The sequence below is a fragment of the Orbicella faveolata genome, unplaced genomic scaffold (assembly GCF_042242905.1).
Source record: "Orbicella faveolata isolate gen_17 unplaced genomic scaffold, um_ofav_v1 contig_14, whole genome shotgun sequence".
Classification (NCBI taxonomy): Eukaryota; Metazoa; Cnidaria; class Anthozoa; order Scleractinia; family Merulinidae; genus Orbicella; species Orbicella faveolata.
In genome coordinates this window covers 21887011-21910000 of record NW_028301541.1, presented here as the reverse complement: position 1 = coordinate 21910000, position 22990 = coordinate 21887011, and the positions used below count along the sequence as shown (strand labels likewise).

Genomic DNA, 22990 nt, shown 5'->3' with positions numbered 1-22990 from the left:
TACACATTCTGTAAATCCACGACTACTTCCGCACGTGCCACTTGTAACTGCTGAGAAGGAACACAATGCTGCCATTGCAAACAGCAAAAACGACGCAAAGCGCAAAAAATAAATTCGTTATCTCTTGCGTAAACTGAGTAAAACCCTGTCGACGTCAGACTTCTACAGTTTGCATAATTCAATTTTAGCACGAAGGGCTACGCAAAAATAGCAACACGAAAAAACAAGAATGTTGAATAAAAAAGGCAAAGCTTCCAAGCCATTTCTAAAATCAAATATCAACAGTAAAATAATTTATTTCTCAAGTATCCAGGACTGGTATTGCTTTTTAACGCGCAATGCAAAATAAGCAAAAAGTGGATAAGGAGAGCCGCCAAAATAACTTTGACATTCCAGCGGCCGACTGAAATCGACATCTTATCTGTACATCTGAGGCCCATTCGCGGTACACCATTATTTTTTTTTTCTTGGCAATAATCATATGACAAACACTTTTACTTCTTAAATATGTTTAATATGGAATTTCTGTATAGTCCAAGGCCTGTGATGACCCAATTTCAGCAATTGTGTTTAGGCGAAACTTAAGGCAACTCACGCCACAGCAGTTAGCTAATAAATTCCCAATTTTGGAGAAATCTTTGGTGAATTTAAGGCTATTCATGCCTTATCCCGAACAAAGAGTACGTTTTGAGAATAATTGCTTCAAGGTAATATTATTTTATGCGGGAAACTTAAGAATTTATGTGGGGAACTTAGGAACAATAATCGGTGAAAAACTGTGTCACGCAAGCTTTCGCGTCTGAATATTAGCTATGTTGATCGTACTCCTGTAGTTCCAAAAGGTTAGTGCCCAAAGTTTTTTTTCCTGTTCCCGGTACACTAGCCCTAGTACTAAACATGGATATTGGTCAGGGCTCCAGATCACGTTATACTTTTGAGAAACACTCCTTCAACCAGTAGTATGCTCGCTAAAATTTTGCAAAAGGCCTTCTGTGGGGCATTTTCAAAAAATCATAATTAATTTTTCTTGTGCCCGATTTTAAATGTTTTACCGTTAATCGAAAGAAAAAACATGAAATAAAATTATCTGTAAGTTTTATTGTATTTGAGTAAAAGCGGAAATTTTCAGCTCCTTCAGCGCAACGCCTAAATTTGACTCGAAACAGAACGGTTTTTACGGTTTTGGACCGTACTCGGAAATCGTCGCCAGAAATATTGAAAAATAGCACTTAAAGCCAAATTATTGCTATTTTTATTTATCATATGGACTAGCTGTCTCACACAGAAAATTTGAAGAAATTCTGTTTTCGGCCGAAAATCGAGTGGTCGGTTCTTACACGGACAGCCTCTTTTAAAATAACTAATATAATTCTTTCTGACAATCGCATATTTAATGCCATTTTCAACAAATATATGAGGAAACAGCAGCGATTCACATCTTTTTATTGTGAAATATCCACAAGACTCTCGTAAAACGATTTTAAAATCAGTAAAGTATCCAGCTGACTAATGAAAATACAAGACAGCTGCAGTTAAACCGATAGAACTCACAGCTAATGTAGAAAGTGCTTTTCTTAAGGCATAATACCAAGCTGGAAAGTAAGGTGTGCTCAGATCTCTTGATAACGCTATGGCAAGCCCAATGCATAAAGTTGTTAGTCCTGGCACTGGCTTTGCAAGTAAAGCAAGCCATGCAATGAGCGAGGGTGTGACACTGTAGCCGAGTGTTCTCCAGTCTGGCTTAAGTTCACTCATCTTAGCCAAAGCAAAACCCCAGTGTATTGCTCCAAGAAAGGAGAGAATGCATGCCCCATATGCTTGTTGTGCGTGAACAATGAGGGGCAAGTTTTCAGGGGAGATAAAAGCCATGACAGCCAAACCGCAAAATGGAATTGCTCCTGAGAAACCCAAATAAAGAGCTGGTGGTGGGCTGGACTTCAGGTCTACCAAGAAGTTGCCTTGTGAATGGCTACTCACTGGTCTGATAAATGTTAAGGCCTGATATGGACCACGAAAAACCAAATGACGTGAACCACTTCTTGACTAAAGAGAATAAAAACTGTCATCAGTTATTTTTTTCAAGTCAGTTTGGTTCTTAGTGTTGGTGAAAAGTGAAAGATATTTACTGAATTGCTTCAAGGCTCATTTAACATCCCCCTTAATTTACCTCGACTGTTACATTAGCAAAAAGGTCTTATGTATATCACAAGGCCCAATGATCCATTACAAGGTTAATAATTTGCCCAGTCAGCTTGAGGTTAGACTATGTTCTGCTCACTGCCTTTGTTTATGGGCACTTTGTGCCTCCCACTTATTGGTGTACCTTACATAAATGTCTTGATAGAAAAAAAAAAGACTGTTGTTTGGGATATAATATTTGAAATCACAAAACAAGCTTGTCTTGCATAAACATAGCCCTTACTGGGGTAAAAGGCAAAAAGAACAGGCTACCGGCAAAATATACCAAAATGGGAGGAGAGAGTCAGGGGTAGTAGAGGGACACCCCAATCTAATTCCCAGGGCCCACGATCCATTTGGTCAGCACCAGTAATCAGGACATCTTGGTGAAATTGGAAGGTGAACCTCCAGTAGTCACAACAGTTGGTCTCTCTACCCCTCGCTCCTATTCAGAAAATCATCATTGAACTTTGAAGCATGGGCACTGGGAGCACGAATTTCTGTTTTTCTTGATCTGGCTTTTCATTTTGCACAGCGTCAGACACGCCACTGATAAAAATTTCACGAGTTCTTTGGAGGGATTCACGAACTTCCCTTCCTCCCTTCACTCCATCCCACCCTTCTCACGAACTGATCTTTAGAATTTTGAAACCCAGTTTACACTCTGCTATAACGGCCATTACATTTTATGTCTCTCCCTGCTAGCTGTTTGGTATTTAGATTTTTCACTCGCTTATTGGTATTACCCTGCTGAGTTTTCATCTCACACACACCACCTTGAACAGGAGAGCTTACTGCCAGGTCACCATGCACAGCACGAATCATGAGCTTCTTTTAAGTTTAGTTGTAAATCCTACCTTCCCAAGCATCTTCTGCTCCAGTTTAAAGTCATAAATCTTTCCTTGAGATATACATCTAATATTACAAGCAATCTTGTTGCCAAAAACAGAAGACCTGTGTGGTATTGTATCAAAATGTCTTGCTCGCCGCAGAAGAAACTGAACGGCCGCCATCTTGTGTTTACAACCGCTGTGCAATGATAGTGTTGTTACTGTTCTAAACCTTCATTCTTACCCAGTATCCCACATTCTCAGTGTTTCACGGACAAAAGGAACCGGTTATTTCGGCTCTTCGAAAACACCGGATCCCCCGCTGGCTAGACAAAAGGTTTCATTCCAAAATTTAATTAGAATCGGGAACAAACAGCAAAAATTTCCTTGACTACTTAAAATAGCTGGACTGAGAGTCGTCTGATAAGGAGCTTGTGGTCTGCAGGGGGTCTGCAACAGCTGATCATGAGAGAATTCGGGTCAACGGAATTGCGGAAGAGACTCGCGGCCGACGACTCTGGGGAAGTGAAAAGGGAAAAACTTATGCATACTCCCTCAACAAAGTGTAAAGAAAGCTATTCGAAAATAGAAAGGACTTCCGAAGAATTCAGATTCGTCTTGACGAGAAGCTTGTGTCATTGACTAACTATCTTAAACCATTCTTATATCCGCAAAAATTCCCCGCTTGCCGTAAGAGCATCCGTTGGCAGCGCGGTCGGCCGTGAAGGGCGCCCTGCCGAATAAGTCACTAGGACACCGACAATATTGACGTCAGCAAATCGACTTTTTATTGCCCTTTTATAGTTGTAAATTACAGGGTGATTTTATTTTCCTGTTAGACACTGAACAGAAAACCGGTTTTATTACTATAGTCGTCAGCAGCTTTTGTTTCGCCTATCTGTCTTATCTTGTCTGCCCGCCATACATTATCATACAAGGAGTTTTATTTGCCGAATCGGCAAATTTCTGTCGTGTGTGGGAATCGAACCGGATCAGACGGGGACAAGAAAAAAAATAGTGTTCAAAATTAAAGGTCCGAAATACATCAGAATTGAGAAGTATGTTACAACCATAAGTTAGGAACTACCCGTAATTATGAACGAGGCTGAAAATAAGACAAGACCCGAGGAACGTCAATTTTGCCGAGAAAAAAAAAAGCTTAGCTATAGCCAAAGTCATCTTCATGCATTCTCACTGTATAAACAGGCAAAGAACTGGTCGACCCACGATATAGTAAACGTCACACGAAAAGTAAATTTCGATTAATATAGCACCTGTGAGATTGCTTTAATGAGTATTTATAACGTTTACTTCCGAGGTACGTTCGACAGCCTTAACTTAAAATTCTCTTTATTAGAAAGGAATTAGGAAGAGTTGACAAGAGTTATTACGTCATGAAGTTAAAGTACATTTTAAAATAGTAACGCCTGGAGCAGGTTTTATACAAGGAAGAAACGCCAATGAACATATAAATTTATTCAAGTTAAATAAAAAATTGTGTATGTTTGCTCAGTTGTAGTAGTTGAGAGTGGGAATAAAACACTCCCTACAAAAATAATAATTACTACTGTAAGTTCAAGTCAAATTCAATATGTATGTTGATCAGATCATATTAGTCGCGGGTGGGAAAAGATATAAGTTGAAAAAAAGGAAAGAAAATACAACCAAAATTGTTCAGTGCAAATTTTCTCTGTTAGAACAGTATTTTATTTTGTTTCTTTTTTGTTATTTCTTCCTTGAATACTATCAAGGTTTAATTATAGAAAGAGATAACAAAAACATGCACTTCTTGGTGGTCCAGTTCTAAGAAAAATCAGTGAAAATAATTTATTCTTACAGCAGCATTCTAGTCCCATGACACCTTAAAAATATTTTGGGCAACATGACGTCCTAGGGTTGGAATTGGCTGGCTAGATATCCGAGGATAATCAAGAGAAATTAGTTCCACCTGAGCTAAAAACACGGTCAAAACAAGCTCGACGAGATACAAGCACTTTATACACTTAATAAATTCGGTATTTTGACTCCCGCACACGAAGTTTATTAACGCAGTACAAATAAACAATTTAAAGCATATCAAAATTCAAGGCGAAAATTTGAAAGAAAAACAATCAAGTCAACGTCGATTTGCAAGACTGGTTTCTCCAACATCTCAGCGAGACAGCACGGTTCGCAATGGTCTGATTTAGTTGATTTAAAATATTAGCTTTGAAGTTCCAATGCGAGGGCGGTTTCATTTGTGGTTGGCTGATGAGTACTTCAAATGAAAGTGTCGTTTATTACGCAGATTAGGCTATTCTCTTAGTTGACAAGGAGCTGCCAAAGAGAGCGGAACTTCATCCACGGCCACGGTCAAGTAAGACAAACATCCGCTTGCAATACACACCCTCATTGTCAACAGTCAATTTTCGTGCGGAGAGCAATAGAGCCAAGGAAACAGAGATAAAATAAAATTGTTCCATGATTGTCTTCCCGATTTTTTTCGATGATGTAAGACTTGAAAATACCTTTACAAAGACGCTAATTTTTGCTATACAATTTATTAGTGCATGTAATTAACAGTCAAACAGTCGATGAAGTTGGAATTGACTAGCGGTCGATATTTGAAAGACCCATGTTTTTGTTTGCATACTTTATAATTACTATTCAAATTCCTTTCCCACAAAGGAAAACATTTCTTTTGCCCCGACTTGCCGTCTTATCAACAGTCAAACAAGAAATAAAGTCTTCATAATCGCATTTAATAATAACTTACTCCAGCTCAATTGAAATATGTACAATATTTTAAAAATAAATTAATTCACAAAGGAGTCACAAAGCAAGAACTGTAAAGCACGATGTCTAATAATTTCCAAGTTGCTTTGTACAAAATACTCTAAATAATTTACATAATACTGCATTTTTCTTTAGCTTTGAAGTTAAAAACTTTGATTTTGCTCTTCTTTAGTGGAGGCTCTGGCATAAGAAGTCTAAGAAGTTGGTCAAACACTTCGTCCACGTTGGCACTGTCTTTAGCAGATGTCTCTACATACCGCAGTTGGAATTTATCCGAGCTGTTCATTCTGATTAGTTCCGTTATGTCTTCCTCTCTAACTTCCCGTACATTCAAGTCTTTTTTGTTACCAACTATAACAATCGGAACACCCTCCTCGGCTTTAGCTGCGATGATTTCGTCCAATATTCTTTGCAATTCGCGAAACGAGAATTCACTGTCTAATGAGAACACCAATACTATCCCAGCAGCTCGACGTATTGTCACCTGCCTCATGGCAGGGAACTGAAAACTCCCTGCACAATCAGTGGCATCAAGCACAGTCACGCCGCCATTTCTGTGAATCTCATGACGGTAATAGTCCTCCACCGTGGGAGTGTATTCATGGTTGAATTCTCCATAAAAAGAGCGTCGAACAAGCGAAGTTTTCCCCACGCAAGCAGCTCCAAACAAAGCAATTTCAAAGGAGTTTCGGTGAGTTCTGTGTTTCCTACAATGTCTCATGTTTTTGCCAGAATCAAGGCAGCGTCCACTGTTGTAAGACTTGTCAGATTGTTTTTGGGGACTGTTCTTCAACACACCTCCTTGTACAAATGTCAGTCGAATTTGATTTCATCACCAGCAACGAAACGCAGTTATGAGTTGGACCGGACATGCATGGAAAGTTTTCCTCGTTGCACACGTAAATCACACGTGACGTCATCTCACGCCACACGATGACAGTAATTGGATTCACGCGTTTTGTCACGAGTCAACGTTTTCAATGGAAAACGGAAACGAAAACCCCTTAGAAACATTTGTGACTTCAACACCACGCTAGGCCAACCTGACAACAGAAATGAACATGCTGTATTACCTGACCTCAGGACTAATAATTGATTCACGATACAAATTATTCAGGACAGGCTTAAAGCGCAGAATTTCAATAGAACAAAGGAAATGCGAACTTGGTAAATATTTTGAGTGCGATAAAATAGAATTGAGCTCGCGGGAATGTTTGAGCTTGCAATATCAATACGGAGGAACATTCTAACGTGCTTAATTAAATATTGTGCTCAAATCTCCTTAAGCGTTTGAAGAACAATTCTTTAAAATCAACAACCATCGAATGCATTTACGAGATCAGAAAGAAAAGCTTCAGGGTCATCGTTGTCCAAATCCAGAGACAAGAACTTCGTGACGATGGCTTTGTGCCTGCAAACAAAGCACAAATCTGCTTATTATGTTCTCCACGGTGACAACATTTTCAAATCAACAAAGTCCTTAGTCGACTTAAATCTAAGGTTACTTCGTGCACTTCAAACTCACGAAGGAGGACAACGTGCTCTATAAAAGGGTTTAACGCGGCCGGGTTTAAAAGAATTTTGTCACGAACAGCATACCATCGTAAAAAAATTAACCCGAGTTTTTAAACTCTTCATTTCATAGCTTGGGAACTTCTACCTTGGAAAACTTAGGGTACATATGTAAATCGCAAATTAGACTTCTATTATCGTGACATTTTAAGCTCCTCTAACCCACTTCCATTACGGTATTTTATTTCAGTCCAAGCCAATATAACATAGATGGACTGACAGGATAAATATTGGTGGCAATTTTTAACTTCCCTTTGATAACAGAGTTGGGATTAAAATACTGGAAATCCCACACATAATACGTAGATGTTATGTCTATAATTTTCTTGCTAAAATATCCCCCTAAGTAAACAAAGTTATTGCTAAACGTCCGGGCTAAAAGTCAGGCGAATAATATAAAACAAAAACTTTCGCGTTTTGTTGACAAAAAAAGCTAAAAAACGACATTAATCAGAGCTGGACTTAACGCATTTTAGCGAGGTTAACGCTTTTTGGCTCACCTATTCTCGGAAGTGGTGAACTGAGAAACATGAAACTCACTGAAATGCGCTCTAGCCTCAAAAACAGTCAAAAAAGAAAAAAAGCAGTATGTGCATTTCAACTAAATGGAATCGTTCTCTCTCGTCAATTTTAATGAAAAACTAAACAATCATCTATTTGCATACAATTGTTACATGAGTAATCGTGTCTTAGAAGTCTGAGCTGAAAAAAAATAATACTGAGCTTTATTTTAACACGATAGGTATTAAGTTAATGCAGAAAGATTTTGGGGTCGTTGGAAAATTATTCAATTGACGAAAATAACGATAGAAATATTTTAGCGTTAGAGGAGTTCACTATGATTTTTCGATAATATATGACGATATTTATATTTATTATACACGAAATAAAGTCGGAAGATTTAATAAAAGCAAACCTTTTTCTTTGTTCCTCGTCATCTTTGGTGTCCTTTCTAGGGATTGGTTTATTACATCTTGTAAGTTCTGTCACCTGCAAAGTAACACAACCCCTCAGATTCTACAAATTCAATTTAAGTACGGCAAAGTTTATCACTTTTCCAACTCTGCTCCTCCCCTCCTCTTATACTGAAATGATTCTTCGCCGTTCATACACTTCCTTGTACATAACAATTAATTATCGAAGGTTTACCACTTTAATTAGTTCCCTACACAAACGTGAACTTTTTATATTTCAAACTCACATACACTTGGTATACCGAAAAGAGGAACTTATACGGATTGTATATCGTAAGCTTATCCACCTTAAATCTTCCTCAATATAATCTTGCCGTTCTTGAGTGGCAAAGTATAAATTCTCCATTAACAGACGGCTATCAGTAGAGGATTACGCTCACCCTTAGCTTATCCTCTCTTATGGCCATACATATATGCTTTCTTAAAAGTAAGCTCATTTATAACATTTGTTAGTACATCGAGACGATATCCTCTTGTTGATGATTTTCTTTATCCTTATCGCATCTCTGCTAAACAATGCTGTGATAGTATGAGGAGAAATTAAATGTCAATCATTCTCAAGAACAAAGGGTCGAAATAAGATGGACAAGATGTGTGATAAACAAAAGGTGGTAAATTTACAGCTCGGTGAATAAATGATGAAGAAATGTTGGTACAAGCATTGGAAAAAGCAAAAATCTGAGTCCCCAACAGGATTCGAACCCATGACCTCCTACATATCGGTTAGGCGCTCAAATGAACCTTGTAAAATGGCCCAGCGAACCAAGAGTCTCTCTGTAGCACAGTGGTTAGATCGCCCAACCGGGATCTAGGAGGTTATGGGGTTCGAATCCTGTCTGGGACTCAGATTTTTTTCCTTTGTCCCATGTTCGTGCCGACATTTCTTCTTGATAAGTTAAGATGTGTTTGTACAAACCTGATGAGCTCGCTTGACCAGTTCATCTGGCAGTCCAGCCAAAGAAGCTATGTGGCACGCCAGACTGCTCTCAGCGTAACCCTCAACAAGGTGATAGAGAAAAGCAATCTCTTCGTTTTCTTCCATCACTTGCATCGTCTGTTACAATACAAAGACAAAAACAATGCAGCATTATTTTAAGATTAAAGAGTCAGTGTAAGGGGTGGACCATTTGACTTTTCAGGGGGTGTGAGGGTGATTTGGTACAGGTACGAATTTTTTGTTAACCCATTCAGTTCATGCATCAGGAATTTTTTTCCTATGACGTATGTATGAAAGATATTCTTTCTCCGTGTAACATGCTTTTTTCGGCTCACCAACCGTGAGCGAATTTTCTTTCGGCAGTGGTCGTGTGCCTGAATTTTTTGGCACAAGTAGTCTTGCAGGATATATATATTTTTTCAAAATAACCCTCTCCCCCTCAAAACTCAAAAGGTCCACCCCTATGGGCCAAAGTTTAGTGAGCTGGGCTCAGTACGAAGCACTCCGGGATGTAGCTCTGGTCGGCGTTATGTGAGTTGTATACCTCTACGAGACACTTCACATTTTGGTGAGCTGTTCATTATTGGAAATTGGAATAAAATTAAAGTTACTGTGCGGATCAATATACCTGATATGTAACCAGAGGAGTTTGAGGAAGCAGCTTTTGTTTGACAAGGCCATGAAAGTGCGTAGACACCAGAATTTTTGGACAGTTAGTTCCCTTCCTAAGCCAGTGACGGAGTGTGGCAGTCAGCAAGGACAGGCCATCGATCTAAACAAGGGAACACAAGAAAACATGCATCGTTGAGGGTATTGCCAGGATGCGTAAGGAAAAAAGGAGTGTCATGTTGCTATGATAACGCTGTTTGATAGTACCGTAGCAGTTCCTTTTCCAAATTCGTCAACGATGACCAAAGAATTCTCCGTTGCTCCGTTCACTGCGGTGGCTACCTGATGAAATAACATGGAGCATAATGTCTGCTCATTATTATTTAACTTGGATTACAAACGAAATTCTTCGACTTTTCGAAGTCAGTCAAACATTTGTCGATTGAGTTGCGATCTTTCTTTGGAGAGAAAGCCGGTGGCCCATTGGTTACAGTGTTAGATTAAATGCGAGACTCCCGATCAAGAGATCGAGTCCAGCCTGACTCGACTTGAACCTGTTCTTACCTAGGCAAGACAGTTTACTCTCAGTGTCTCTCAACGACCAGAAGTCTAAACGGGTTTTTGGTGAAAGCTTGAGAAATCTGAAACATGGTGTGCGAGGAGGGGGAGAGTGGACAGGGAAGTAACCACGATGAGCTAGCATACACTGTAAGGAGAGTATATATTAATACTCCTAATACTCCTGCTTAAAAAAGTTTGGTGATTGGCTGCATGAAGATGTGATTACTTCAGTTTTCGTTTCATCTCTAACAACAACCTACACCGACTCTCAATGGCTTACCTGGTTTAGATCTATCATAAAGGTTGACAAACCCACAGATACGGTTTCTCTTGTGTGTATCCGTGTAAAAATTCTGTCCGTCAGGCCAATAGTAGCAGACTCGGCAGGCACAAAACTGCCAATATGCGTCAAAAATACGATCAAGCCGACCTGTAAGGACAAGAGTATTTATCGTAAGAGCAGTTATTATATGACTTCACAGAAGGTCGAGCAAGAAACGAGGAAAAAGGACAAGGAAAGCGAAGCGCGAAAGAAAGACGAATCTCGTTTTAAGCTTGCGGAAGCATTTTTTTTAGATGGTAGTCTCTCTCGCTGAAAGTGAATTCATTCCGCGAGGCAACACGCGTGTTAGTAAGGGTATCAATAAAAGTGCAGATAACTTAAGATGTGCCTTTACCTGTTTAAGATAGACACTTTTACCACTGGCATTAGGTCCAGTCAAAATTTTCATGCGCCCTCTATCTTTGTCAAATACTGTGTCATTTGGAACAAACAGGCTGACACAGAGCTCCTGCAAAGGGTGCCTGAGGAAAATAAAACAAATAGAACATTAGCTTCACTCAGTTTTCAAAGACTCCAGTGCAGTGAACTACAGTAAAATCCTAACCGGGAGGGTGTTTTCAAGGGTAAAAAAGGCAGGGAGATCTAAAAGATATTAGAGTGCTCACCAAAGTGGAGATTTTACTATTCTGGGAGGAGAGGATCATAAACCGCTAGCTCCAGAACTTTTCGATGCTGAGACCTTACATGAGCTATATAGGTATGTGCAGCCGCAGAGGGTATTGTCTTTTGGTCGTATTGGTCAGAAATAGGGTGTCGATTTTGGCCATTTTGGTCTCATATAGGGTGTGGTTTTTGCCCTCTAGTCTTGAATTGGGCATGCTTGTTGGAAGAAGCTACTTTCAATTATAAAGTAGGTGTGAAAAAGGGTATTCATTTAAGGGTCAGGTCTTAAATTAAGTATCGAATGTTTGGTCAAGTCATAAAAAGGGTAGGAAAAAATCGCAAGGGTAATAAGGGTAATGGTCTCGGAAAGCAGGCCGCACACCTCCGCCCATTTTTTTCTCGAACCCTTCCCCTCCCCCGCCCCTTCGGGGGGCTGTGTCATACGCTATAAGAGCTATTTTGGGCACTTTGCAGTAAGGTTTAGGCAAACACCATATGGATATTTACTACGTACTTTTACAATGTCAAATCGCGGTCACACATTTATACTTTCTCGTCTGTCTTCGTTTTCTTCTGATTTCTAACCATATCAGTGTTGTCTTACCTTCCTTGTTCAATATTTAACACCGAGTCTGCAGTCAACTGAGGACAAACATAGTTGTTCTCTCTAGCACACAGGGCCAACGAAATCAAACTAAAAGCAAAAAGAACAAAAAGAAGTTGCGTTTAGCAAGCCAAAGGAAACTTGTGGATAATACTGAGAGGTTTAAATTTTGCTAAAGAATGACTGTCGAAATTTTAAATACCAAAACTGGAGGCTACAAGGGTCCACTGATTTCACTCAAATAAAAAATAAAATAAATGACATTATTTGGGGAGGAAGTCGCATTAGCCTTAGCTGGTGTTCGTGCGGGTCGTCTATGCTGGTCAAATTGGAATTTGGAGATGTTGGTTTTTCAGGAGGGAGGAAAACCGGAGAACCCGGAGAAAAACCCTCGGAGCAAGGCGAAAACCAACAACAAACTCAATCCACTGAAATATGACGTCAGGGGCCCGTTTCTCGAAAGCCCCGGAAACTTTTCGGGCCCGTAAAGCCATTTTTAGTTCATCTGTGTCAAAAAACGGAGAAGTGTATACGCCTGAAACTTCTTGTATGAAGGGAACCTCTGTTCACATTAAGGATATGTGGATAAAACAGCTCCGTAATCATAAGGTTTGAGATTTTGCTATGATTTTCCGGGTGCGAAAACTTTGCGGGACCTTCGAGAAACGGACCCCAGGCCGGAATCGAGCCCGGGCCACATTGGTGGGAGGCGGGGACTCTCACAACTGCACCATCCTTGCTCCGCTTAAGAACTTACCAGTCCAACTCTGCACAGCACTCCATTACATCGATCAACACCTTGGTGTGTTCCAGAATGACAGTCTGTAGGCGATGCATAATAGCAGTCTCATGATCTGTAGAAAGAAACAACAAACATTATTTTATTGAATATCAACAAATTCCAGTAACTCACGATGATAAAAAAAAAAACAAATCTACTTGACTAAATTATTAAAGTAAGGAACTTGTACTGCAAAAAGAGTCCACGTTTTACATTTTTCTATACAAGAGTTTCCTAGGTGACGTAATGGTCTAGAACTGACTCACCTGTTATTTCGCACTGTGTGTCCCCCAAAAGGTTATCAAGCTCTAAAACAAGATACAAAAGGAGGTATTTGGAAATGCATTGAATCCAGACGGCTTAACAAAGAAAAGGCCTCATGAGCACGCATGGTTTGCCACCAAAGCACGGCACTATGATAAAGACTACAAGTCGGACTTTCTCGGTAATTACAAATGTATTATCAAACAATAGCCTTAATTTGGCGCGAAAACATGCTTAGATATTTGTCCGCGGACATTACTTGTTCCGAGAAGAGTTTTTCTAACACACAGGATCTTTTTAAAATTGGAAAATATCACTCGGATATTCCCCAGTTTTAGTTGAAGTATATTCAGTACGTTGACGCATTTAGACTAATCGCTAGCGGGCGAAAATTTTTGACGGATTGTAAGTCTCGTTAACATACCTCTGGTGCGAGCACTCTTGTAGTGAACCCTGTTATTGCTAAGAAACTAGGAGAAAAAAGTTGGCTACTTTAAGTTAACTTCTCATTGTTTTTGATTGATAAAAGGAGGTAACTATACCAACATGAGCTCAAAAATTTTAATAAAGAGCTTATAATTACCACAAACTCCAGGCCATCTACCGCAAAATCCCCTTCTTCCTTCATCTCCAGAGATCGAGGAATCGCTAACAAGTAGCCCAGCTGTGAGACAAATACCAAAGGTGAAAACTCAAAAACTTTGCAACCCCAAAAGCAAGTTAAAAGGACAAACATCAATTGAAAATTACCTGTGGTAGGTAAATAACATTACATTCTGTAATGGAAGAACTAAGTTTGTTAAGCTCCTCTCGGGCTACTTTTGTCATGAAGTCAGGAAGGCCATTGTATGTTCTTTTCTCTGTATAGATTTAAGATACAATAACAGAGGTTTAGTAAATGTACTGTTACAGAGGTTGCACGGCTGACTGATGATAGCGTTTCTCAACATGCAATAATAATCATAACATCCGTCAAATTTCACATGTCCAGCAAACCAGCCAAAACCTGCAAACTTGGTCATCATAAGTTTAAAAATTATGAGAAGGTCAACAACTTGTTACAACTGAGATCATGCTTACTTTCATCCAAAGCACGATCAACTCCAGGTTTAACAACAAACCGATTTTGTTCCGTTGATTCATCAAAGTCGATCTAAGAAAAAAAGTCCTACTTTAGAAGGAAGTACAAATAGACTATTATTGCTAGATGCAAAAAAAATATATTAGATAATGAGTCAAGACTGGCCTTACTATTTTACTCATAAGACTCCCAATTTCAAGCAATTCATCTGTAAATCGTGTAGCAACCTGTCAGAAAAAAAAAAAAAAAAAAAACAGTTTATAAGCAATGCTCGTAAAAAGTAAACTAAGACTTGCCCAGGGCAAGCAAAATTTGGGACCTGCTTGTCCAAAGGGCAAGCTGGAATCAAAGTTTTTTTTTTTTCTAGTCCTGATAAGCAATACAAAGTAATTACGCTAAGCCAAGCAAGCCTTCTTGTGGAACCTACAGGGTAACAGATAGAGAGGGAGACTGCGTAACAGCCAGAGGAGAGATGCAGAATGCGCTGTCCAGTCAAAAGGCTACTCCCGGATGCAGAATGCAGATGAAATGCCAAGCCAAGGACAGAAGGGATTGGAGGGTTTTGTCGGTGCCCTATGCTACAAAATGGAGTAAAAAAGCTTCAGCTCAGACAAAGTAAGTGGGATTTTTTCTACCTGTTTGCCTCTGCAATGATCACATAATATTAGATACTCCAGCAAAGAATCAAAGTTATTACCTTTTTGGCAATTTCAATATCCATTGGAATTCTTCTGCACAGGTCAGCAATGTAGGTTGCATTATAGGCTGTCTGTGTAGCAAGCAATTTAATGAAAAAAGTCTCGGAAAGATAACAGCACTTTGTCTCTTATACATGTATTAGACTTTATTGCACCTCTTAGTAACACAGCTCCATACGCTGTGATTGGTCAACTTAGTGGGCCATATTCTACTGTATAGGCCTCTAAAATTTGAAACTGCAACCAAACCAGTCAAACACAAATAGAGATGTGATAAATACTTTTCTCATTTTCTCAGTCGATAATGTAAGTCATGGATCCTCATTTTTTTTCCCTTTCAATTTATGGCCTGTGCACAAAGCTCTTGGACCATACATATAGACTGAAAGGGAAAAACCTCTGGCGGTCTGTAACTGACGGTACAGACCGAGAAGACAAGCTTAGTACAAGGTATTAACACATTCAAGTATTGATATGGAAATCACATACAAATTTATACAGTAAACATAACAAAATTCTCAAAATCTGTGTGGTTAGAAATCTTTGTAGAAATCCCTGCCCTACAGTACACTGGTGGATGCTAGTGAGGGCATGTTTTGTAATACCTTATACAGTGCTTGCCAGTCACCAACAGATGCTTGAGCTGTTGTCATTCTTGAAAGTATTCCCTGCATGAGACAAAAAATATTTTGAATTTCTTCAAAGTACAGTTAAAACTTCCATGAACAGACGTCACCCATAGGCAAACACCTCCAATAAGTTGACACTTGGTCATATGCATGCTCCCTGCAGCCACATACTAAATTTTTAACTTGTCTTAAAGCCCGGTTCACACTTGTAAGATAAGCATAAGCAGTAGCACAAGGACGTTCACACTAGCGACATATGTATGAGCAGTTATTGAGAGATTTGGAGATTTGGAGATTTGGAGATTTGGAACAGTACCATTCTGATTGACTGAATTCTTGCTCTTATGCTTGTCTGTATTTCAGGCCAGTTCTCACTTCTGAAAAAAGCATAACACTCATGAAATACATGCAAGCATAAGCATAAGTTCAAGAAAAGGAAAATGTTTCTTTCTCCTGTGCTTATGGTTGTACTAATGCTTGTGCTAATCTCACAAGTGTGACCATACCAGACTAAAGTCAACACCTATCTTTGGTGGGCAATTTACTTCAATTCCAGCTGAGTTGAATTTTCTCAGAAACTAACAATACCTTCTGTTGCCCATAAAGCAAGCAAAGGATAAGATCTGCAAGCCACTAGCCTGAAAAAATCTACGATTCCCACATTGGGCATGACTTTCCTTGCATCCTGAAGATTCTAGCTCTTCTCATTACTGTGAGTCATACCCATACTTACAGAGACATTCTTGATATGCTTCAAGCAATCTTGTAAAGACGCCACAAGTTCTGAATTCCTGAGGTTCATAAAATAAGACACGGCCTTTTGCCTTTGTTGTAAAAGGCTGATGTCTCTTGAAGGACGTAAAAACCACATCCTAGTTTCAAAGATTAATAAAATGTAATTCATTAATTTTTTTTCTGTTTCTGTCAAGTTTTTGTATATATCTATGAGCATTCCATCACAAATACCTTTCTCTTATTGGCAATGCTAATCACTATCTATATTCTGTTGAATATGGTAAGTAGTCTAGCAGTGCAGAGTGACGTTAACAAAAGGGTGGCCATTTCTTTGCATTTTCAAAGTGTCTGTGAAGAGGATTTAGGTAAAGTTTTGAGTGACTACTAGATTTCTACTGAAACAAATTGGATTATTCACTCGATTTCTATATGCATGATAGTTGATTCGGGCTGCACCTTCATCAATTATCATGCAAATGAAATCTTGAGGTCACAATCTAATCTTGCTAGTACATTAATCTTTGTAAGTAGAAACACCACTCATGAAGTTTTGGGAGAACTTGAAGAAGTTGTTCAAACTTGTCTGTGTGCTTCCAGCAAACAGGGGTTTCGTTAATGTTTTCAGCAAGAGGACAACTGGTTTTCACAGGCAGACAAAACTATTTGAACTGAACTTCTTTATTACAAAAACTTTTAGCCAGTTGATCAAACCAGATGGGCAAAATCATCAGTCAATTTGCCTGGTACCCAGTCCTTAATGAAACCCCTGATCATATATTTCTCACTCTCCCAAACTTCCACTGGTGTTAAAAAACTCAGCGGAAACTGAAAATGTTATATCAGTGAAGCCTGGAAGGACTGTTTTCTTAAAGAACAAACCTCAACATATGACTTCCAATAACAGATCTAGTTCTATTTGTGATCCCTACAGAAAAGGAAAGAATTATGGTTAATACATGTAAGTCTTTCAGTTCCAGTCACAATAGTAATAACAATAATACTGCTATATAATAATAACTATTATATAACAATTATTACAAGTTAAATTGTCCACTTTAAACAGAGGACACAAGTAGAAATCTAGCAGGAACCCTGAGTCACAGTTGCTTGTCCCCTTACTGCAGACAAAATGGCTTTTCAGATCTTTCATTTTGCCCCTAGCAATGGTCCCACAAGCATCTGTAACTTCTAACCTCCAACAAAGTTTTACTTTGAGTCAATACATTGATTACCAAAAAGAGAGAGTCCTTCCTTAGCACCACTGTTTCCAGCTCCCATCTTGTACACAGATGGGTGACTTTCCTTTTGAAAGATCTGCAAAGCACTTTTGTGCACAGCAAAACAGCATACATAAGCATGGCCTCCATGGTAAAACAAATTTAACATGCACATGGTCTAAAGATAAAAGTTTGCAAATCTGTAAATCTGACCAGGCAGCTATCGATAATTATTTTGGTGGTAAACATTATGCTTTCATATACTATCTAGACGTTCCAAAACTTATTCCCATATGATGTGATATTTAGATCACATCTGGGATATTCCAAACTCCCTCTTTGTATTATTTATACTAAAGGTCTCTGCTTCCAGCCTATTTTCTGCATTTTCTACCATTTATTATATCACATCTTTGTTATAGCTTAATTAGAAGTGCTGAATAAAGTTGCAGATTTGGCCAGGTAGCCAAAACCTATGTGAGGATTTCTCACAAGTACTTTATTCATATACCTGTAAGTGTTGTTATCCACAATAAGAAGATCACTCCTACAATAAGAATTACACCGAGAAATTAACATTAAAAACCTCACAAGTGTACATAATAGTTATTAGTGATACAATTATAATTTCACTTGCTACTATTCAAATGATTTATTCATAACTTGACATACATGTACCTGACTATAGTGCTGAAACCTGTTTAGGACTTTTCTTAAAATGTCATTGATATTCTGAGCTGAAACCTGTTTGTTAAAATGCTCAGTGAAGTACAGTAAAAACCCCTAATTACGGACACAAATTGGTGACAGTTCTAACCAGGTTCTTTAAAATCAACCACTAAAGTCTGGGAGTATTACTGTGTATGTTAGTTTTCTTTAGTCTGTTCATTTGAATTTTTCATACAAACAGGTTTTAGAATGACCATATTAGGGAGTTTATTGGCCTTTTTAAAACTTGATAATTGTCATAATAATTTCTTTCTTTAGCTACTGGGATGGTCAACACCTGGCTAGGGTTCATAAATTACATGAAGAATAAATTATAGTTATTCTAGAGCATCTCAACGGAGCACAAAACTAATGTTGAGATGGTGACTCCTAATGACGATGGGGGCACATTATGTTAACCAGAGGGGAGGGTTGCACTGCCATCTTCACAATACTCTACATACTTACAAAGAGAATACTTTAAGCCCCAAAATGGGAACTCGCACATCTGGATCTTCCATTTCAACTCCAATTCTCTTTTTATCTATGTACTTGATCAGTGCACCAGCACTTCGTACCTGTGTGAAGTACAAAAGGTTTACATCCCATACACTTGAAAGTTATTATTATCTTCCAGTTATCATTCTGTTTCTGGTTAAATATCAAAGTGAAAAGAAAAAACCTTGCAATGAGTAAGGTACATGCAAAATAGAGTGGGAAAGAGAGGGGGGAAGAGGGGGGTCTGGCAGGTTAGTATGGGGTAGGGTAGGGTAGGGTAGGGTAGAGTAGGTAGGGTAGGGTAGGGTAGGGTAGGGTAGGGCAGGGCAGGGTAGGGTAGGGTAGGATAGGGTAGGGTAGGGTAGGGTAGGATAGGATAGGGTAAGGTAGGGTAGGGTAGGGTAGGGTAGGGTAAGGTAGGGTAGGGTAGGGTAGAGTAGGTAGGGTAGGGTAGGGTAGGGTAGGATAGGGTAGGGTAGGGTAGGGTAGGATAGGATAGGATAGGATAGGATAGGATAGGATAGGATAGGATAGGATAGGATAGGGTATTGCAGGCTAGGGTAGAGTAGGGTAGGAGAGAGTAGTGCAGGGTAAGGCAGAGTATGGTAGAGCAGGGTAGGATAGTATAATGTAAACTACCCTAAAAGAGTAGGGTAGAGTAGGGTAGGGTAACCCTACCATTCTCCACTACACTCTACTTTACTATAGGGTATGGTAAAGTAGAATATAGTTGGGTATGGTGGGGTAAGGATAAGAAGAGTACTGTTATGTTTCAAACTGTAATCTAGCTATAGAAGGAATAACATTTAAGTACATTTTTACCATGCTGATACTGTCGAATGGTACAAGTGAGCTCATATGTATGTCCCTTTCATTATCTGTGAAGTGCTGTGGGATTCCTGGAAGGCATGCATTCAAGGCAATGATCCTTCTCTTGCACACTTCATAAGCTACAGAGGTAAAGAAATATATATGAAAGAGGATGCTGATCAGTGATAGATTGTTCTGACTATTCATTGGCAAACATTCACATTAACTTGGCTTCTGCTTCACTTTGCTAGTAGTAGCACAGGAATTGTATTAACTTGGTGAGATCACTTAATCTTTTTACTAATATTATATACATGGCTTCAAAATACCAGCCAGTAGTCCTCAGCCCAAGAGAGATTGAGTTGCATGTTCTGTTGTCTCCATAACTGTGAAGCTTTCACAATGGAAGGTAGTTGGCCTTCACTCAACCGCCAACCTGGAGGACCGGGGATTCTTTTTTAGGTCATGTCCCTACCCTTCAACCTGTTCAGCATGGGTGGCCCACCAGGAGTACACCCCTTCTGCCAACATACATGTAACTCTAGGGCTGGGGTCACAGAGACAAACCTTCACAACAGAAGCTGCAGGGCCAACCTCTCTTCTTTCACCTAGGAACATTACCAAGTTTTGAACCTTGAATATGGCAGGACTTTGTAGATGTATTATGGTCCTTTGTGGGGTCATTGGGATAGGTTTATCATAGAAGTTATTTAACTAGAACATTGTACCATAAAAAAAACAGTATCATGAACTTACAAAAATCTATGCTTGGTAGGATTTCAACCTCTGTTGTCTCACAAATTAGTTCATCATTGTTTTCACCTTCTACAAATCAATCAAAAATCAAAACGACTTGAAATGTGTTAAGGAATTGCATCTTCACTAAATTAATACACCAAAGACAACAAATGAGATCAATTTAAGGGAAAGTATAGTCAGAGTACTTAGTAGCAACATCAACACAAGTTGACATTACAAAAAAAAAAGAATAATTTAATTGTAAAGAGGTACACTGTTGGCCATGGGCAACTGTGCAGAGGATTCAGCTGCTTCACTGTACACACAAAATTATAAATTTTGCTAATATCCAACTTCTATTAATTAATGAAAATGAAAGTGTTCAAAGGAAATAAATCTAAATGCACACCTTGCCCCTGTAAAATCTTGAGCAACTTCTCATCTTGTACTGCACTGGTAAGGATAACATCAGCCTGTACTTGCTCTTTTACTGAAAAAAAAAAGCAAAACAAAACAAGTGAAGTGCAAATGAAACATTCTTTGGGTTTAATTTCCACTACAAAATAAGAAAATGTTTTTGGTTTTTGTATTGTGCAAATTATAAAATGAAGTGAGCCATACATAACTTTTTCAAAAAATCAGTTACATGTTAAACTGATCTTTACAATACATGTAACACAGCATATTTACCCCTCTTAAGAAACTGAAAATCTTTTGTCTCTACAACATCCATTTGGAGATGAAGTTGTGAAGTCTCTGTGTCATAATAAGCAGAACCTAGTTTTCCTTTACTCCAAACCACTGACAAAACTCTCTGCAAAATAAAATAAATGGTAATAAGGTAAATGGAGCTAGGCTAAGCGAAACAATTGTGACAAAATACCTTTTAGAGATGCAGCCTTCCGAAATATTCACAAATGTACAAATTAAGGAAACCAATTTTTGGGCTTGCCCTTTGGGCAACCTGTAACTATGATGTCCTAGGCTAAAAGCTGTTCTCTCTAGCTAGCCCCCAAAATTTCTTCTCTTACAGTAATTCAGTGATTTTAAATCTCCTCAAAAGTTTCCCCATGAAACTTCACTTGCCCGTTGGGCTGATGAAGCCAAGAATTCGCTAGCCTGACTGCAAAATCTTCTAGCCCATTGGACTATCCCACACAATTTTCTTTCCATGCTCATACACAATTAAAAATGCCGGAAAAAATTTGACTCCAAAATACCTTAGGCTTTATACTCACCCCCCCCCCCCCCGCCCCCTTCTCCATCTACATCCCAACCCAAACAAATTTGTGTCCCTACACACCCCCTTAGTGAGACTTCGTCAAAACAAAACACAGCATAAACTTAAATCTTTAGGGCAGAAAAAAATGTTAAGCTACCTTCACTTCGGATTCTGCTGGACTACCATCTTCTAGCGCAGCAAGATTTCTTTGATGCACAATATCGTTTTCGTTCATGCCTTCCCCTCTGTCTCTATCACATTCCGTCCCTGAAGAACGTCGGTCGCTTGAAGAAACGTGTTCATTGTCCGTAGTCACACTCGTTGAAGGAGTCTTTTGGTGTTTGAAAGCAGCTCCCTGATGGCCCGCTGAGTTCTGTCGTTTCGCACTGCGTTCGTTGTCGGCTGTAGAAGAAGTCCAGCCTGAACTTTTGGGAAATGCTTTTGCACCACCAGTCGGGGTAGAAAGTTCTTCTGAAAATGACGAAGTCGACGCATATTGAAAAGCACTCATTCTTTGAAGACTTTAATTTGAAAGAGGAGAAGCTTATTGCTTTAAGACCACGAAGAAACAAAACTTGCAAAGACGACGGCCGCGGCCGGTCCGTCGGCCGATCCATTTTCCCGCCAGAAGCCATTGTCACGTTGTTATCATCAAGGCGTCCGAAAACATCTTTTCCTATCACTGCGGCCAACATTTGGCTACACCAGCTTTTCTACCATTTGGCTTTACTAACAAAACTCGATGACAGCAAATAATGGGCGAACTTCTAAACAAACTTCCCGCAGCCGAAAGCAGACCAACTGACTTGTGTTACTCCGAGTGCAGTGACACTCCGAGTGTTGTGTGACCTGGAAAGCACTCTTGTTTCCAGTGCCTGCGCGTTTTTGGTCCTCTCGCCACAAATCGCACTTCCGGTTTGCTCGTCGTTTGTTTGTAGTTAGTATTTTACGGGTTACAAGGGTCCTCTTATTCTGTATTTGAACGCTTCCACTCTTGTTGCGTCCTGGATAAGCGACTGGCAGAGTCAGACTCATCAAGTGAAGTTAAAAATTAATTTTAATTTAGTTTGCTAGTAACACAGAGTGAACATGATATCAGGTGAGCTTTTTGAGCAATCATTGTGTCGGATAAAGCTACTCTGCGAGTAAAGTCTCCTTCTATCTTCCTAGTAAAAACAAATGTTTTCTCTAGGAAGATCGACGGAGACTCTGCTCACAGGATATCTTGTGTCAGAAGTCCTTTCAGTTTCTTTCAGGGAAAGCCTCCTTTGAATAATCTCTGGCCGCATTTCCTGTTTGTTCAAAAGACCACTCCCTATCCATTCATATGTTCGGACACCGATTCCGCGTTTATTTGAGAGGTGTGCTTCCGATTACACATAAATTTACATGCATGATCCTTTTGATCTTCTTTTGATGGCTTTTATCGTATCAGAGCGGAAGTCATTGTACCTGTTAGTTCTGGGAAAACCTGATTCTACTGCAAGGAACCCATTTTAAAACAACAGCGACCGACAACAATGTGTAGTTCAGAAATCATACTATGAAAGACTCTTTTTCTGATATTGAAATCAACTTGGTGATTGATGCAACACCATTCAAAGCACAAACTAATACATTAGC

At 39.2% G+C, this 22990-nt stretch overlaps 3 protein-coding genes across 4 annotated transcripts; all 3 read right to left on the bottom strand.

Annotated features, from left to right (window-relative positions):
* Positions 1 to 1426: 1426 nt before the first annotated feature.
* On the bottom strand, positions 1427 to 3219 carry LOC110062122 (transmembrane protein 69-like). The gene is made up of 2 exons (XM_020768985.2): positions 3036 to 3219; positions 1427 to 2043 (listed from the first exon to the last, which is right to left on the bottom strand). Exons 1-2 carry the CDS (start codon positions 3189 to 3191, stop codon positions 1507 to 1509), a joined length of 693 nt encoding a protein of 230 aa, XP_020624644.2. The 5' UTR covers positions 3192 to 3219; the 3' UTR covers positions 1427 to 1506.
* A 2509-nt stretch (positions 3220 to 5728) lies between these two features.
* LOC110062123 (GTP-binding protein Di-Ras2-like) lies at positions 5729 to 6651 on the bottom strand. Its single transcript, XM_020768986.2, has one exon. It carries the CDS (start codon positions 6502 to 6504, stop codon positions 5893 to 5895), a length of 612 nt encoding a protein of 203 aa, XP_020624645.1. The 5' UTR covers positions 6505 to 6651; the 3' UTR covers positions 5729 to 5892.
* Positions 6553 to 22885, bottom strand: LOC110062125 (mutS protein homolog 5-like). Of its 2 annotated transcripts, XM_020768989.2 has the most exons (28): positions 21525 to 22885; positions 20836 to 20959; positions 20555 to 20635; positions 20164 to 20232; positions 19420 to 19547; positions 18568 to 18677; positions 17903 to 17938; positions 17407 to 17498; positions 17054 to 17099; positions 16173 to 16311; positions 15416 to 15478; positions 14810 to 14881; positions 14283 to 14339; positions 14112 to 14184; positions 13782 to 13891; positions 13615 to 13695; positions 13456 to 13501; positions 13034 to 13075; positions 12744 to 12840; positions 11987 to 12076; positions 11114 to 11240; positions 10717 to 10866; positions 10143 to 10217; positions 9895 to 10038; positions 9246 to 9383; positions 8272 to 8345; positions 7119 to 7194; positions 6553 to 6826 (listed from the first exon to the last, which is right to left on the bottom strand). In XM_020768989.2, exons 1-28 carry the CDS (start codon positions 21876 to 21878, stop codon positions 6806 to 6808), a joined length of 2715 nt encoding a protein of 904 aa, XP_020624648.2. In that variant the 5' UTR covers positions 21879 to 22885; the 3' UTR covers positions 6553 to 6805. The 2 variants fall into 2 exon arrangements, with proteins under 2 accessions (XP_020624648.2, XP_089143782.1); XM_089287656.1 differs by having other exon boundaries at positions 6553 to 7194.
* Positions 22886 to 22990: the final 105 nt, after the last annotated feature.

What these genes read in the sequence shown, in the direction of transcription:
- LOC110062123 (XM_020768986.2), bottom strand. Translation starts at nt 6,504, where the DNA reads ATGAGACATTGTAGGAAACACAGAACTCACCGAAACTCCTTTGAAATT.
- LOC110062125 (XM_089287656.1), bottom strand. Translation starts at nt 21,878, where the DNA reads ATGAGTGCTTTTCAATATGCGTCGACTTCGTCATTTTCAGAAGAACTT. An exon ending in ATATTGAAATTGCCAAAAAG is followed by an intron (nt 14,340 to 14,809) that starts GTAATAACTTTG and finishes TTTTTCTGACAG; the next exon opens with GTTGCTACACGATTTACAGA. An exon ending in CACACAGTGCGAAATAACAG is followed by an intron (nt 12,841 to 13,033) that starts GTGAGTCAGTTC and finishes TTCTTTCTACAG; the next exon opens with ATCATGAGACTGCTATTATG.
- LOC110062122 (XM_020768985.2), bottom strand. Translation starts at nt 3,191, where the DNA reads ATGGCGGCCGTTCAGTTTCTTCTGCGGCGAGCAAGACATTTTGATACA. An exon ending in AGCAGAAGATGCTTGGGAAG is followed by an intron (nt 2,044 to 3,035) that starts GTAGGATTTACA and finishes TATTCTCTTTAG; the next exon opens with TCAAGAAGTGGTTCACGTCA.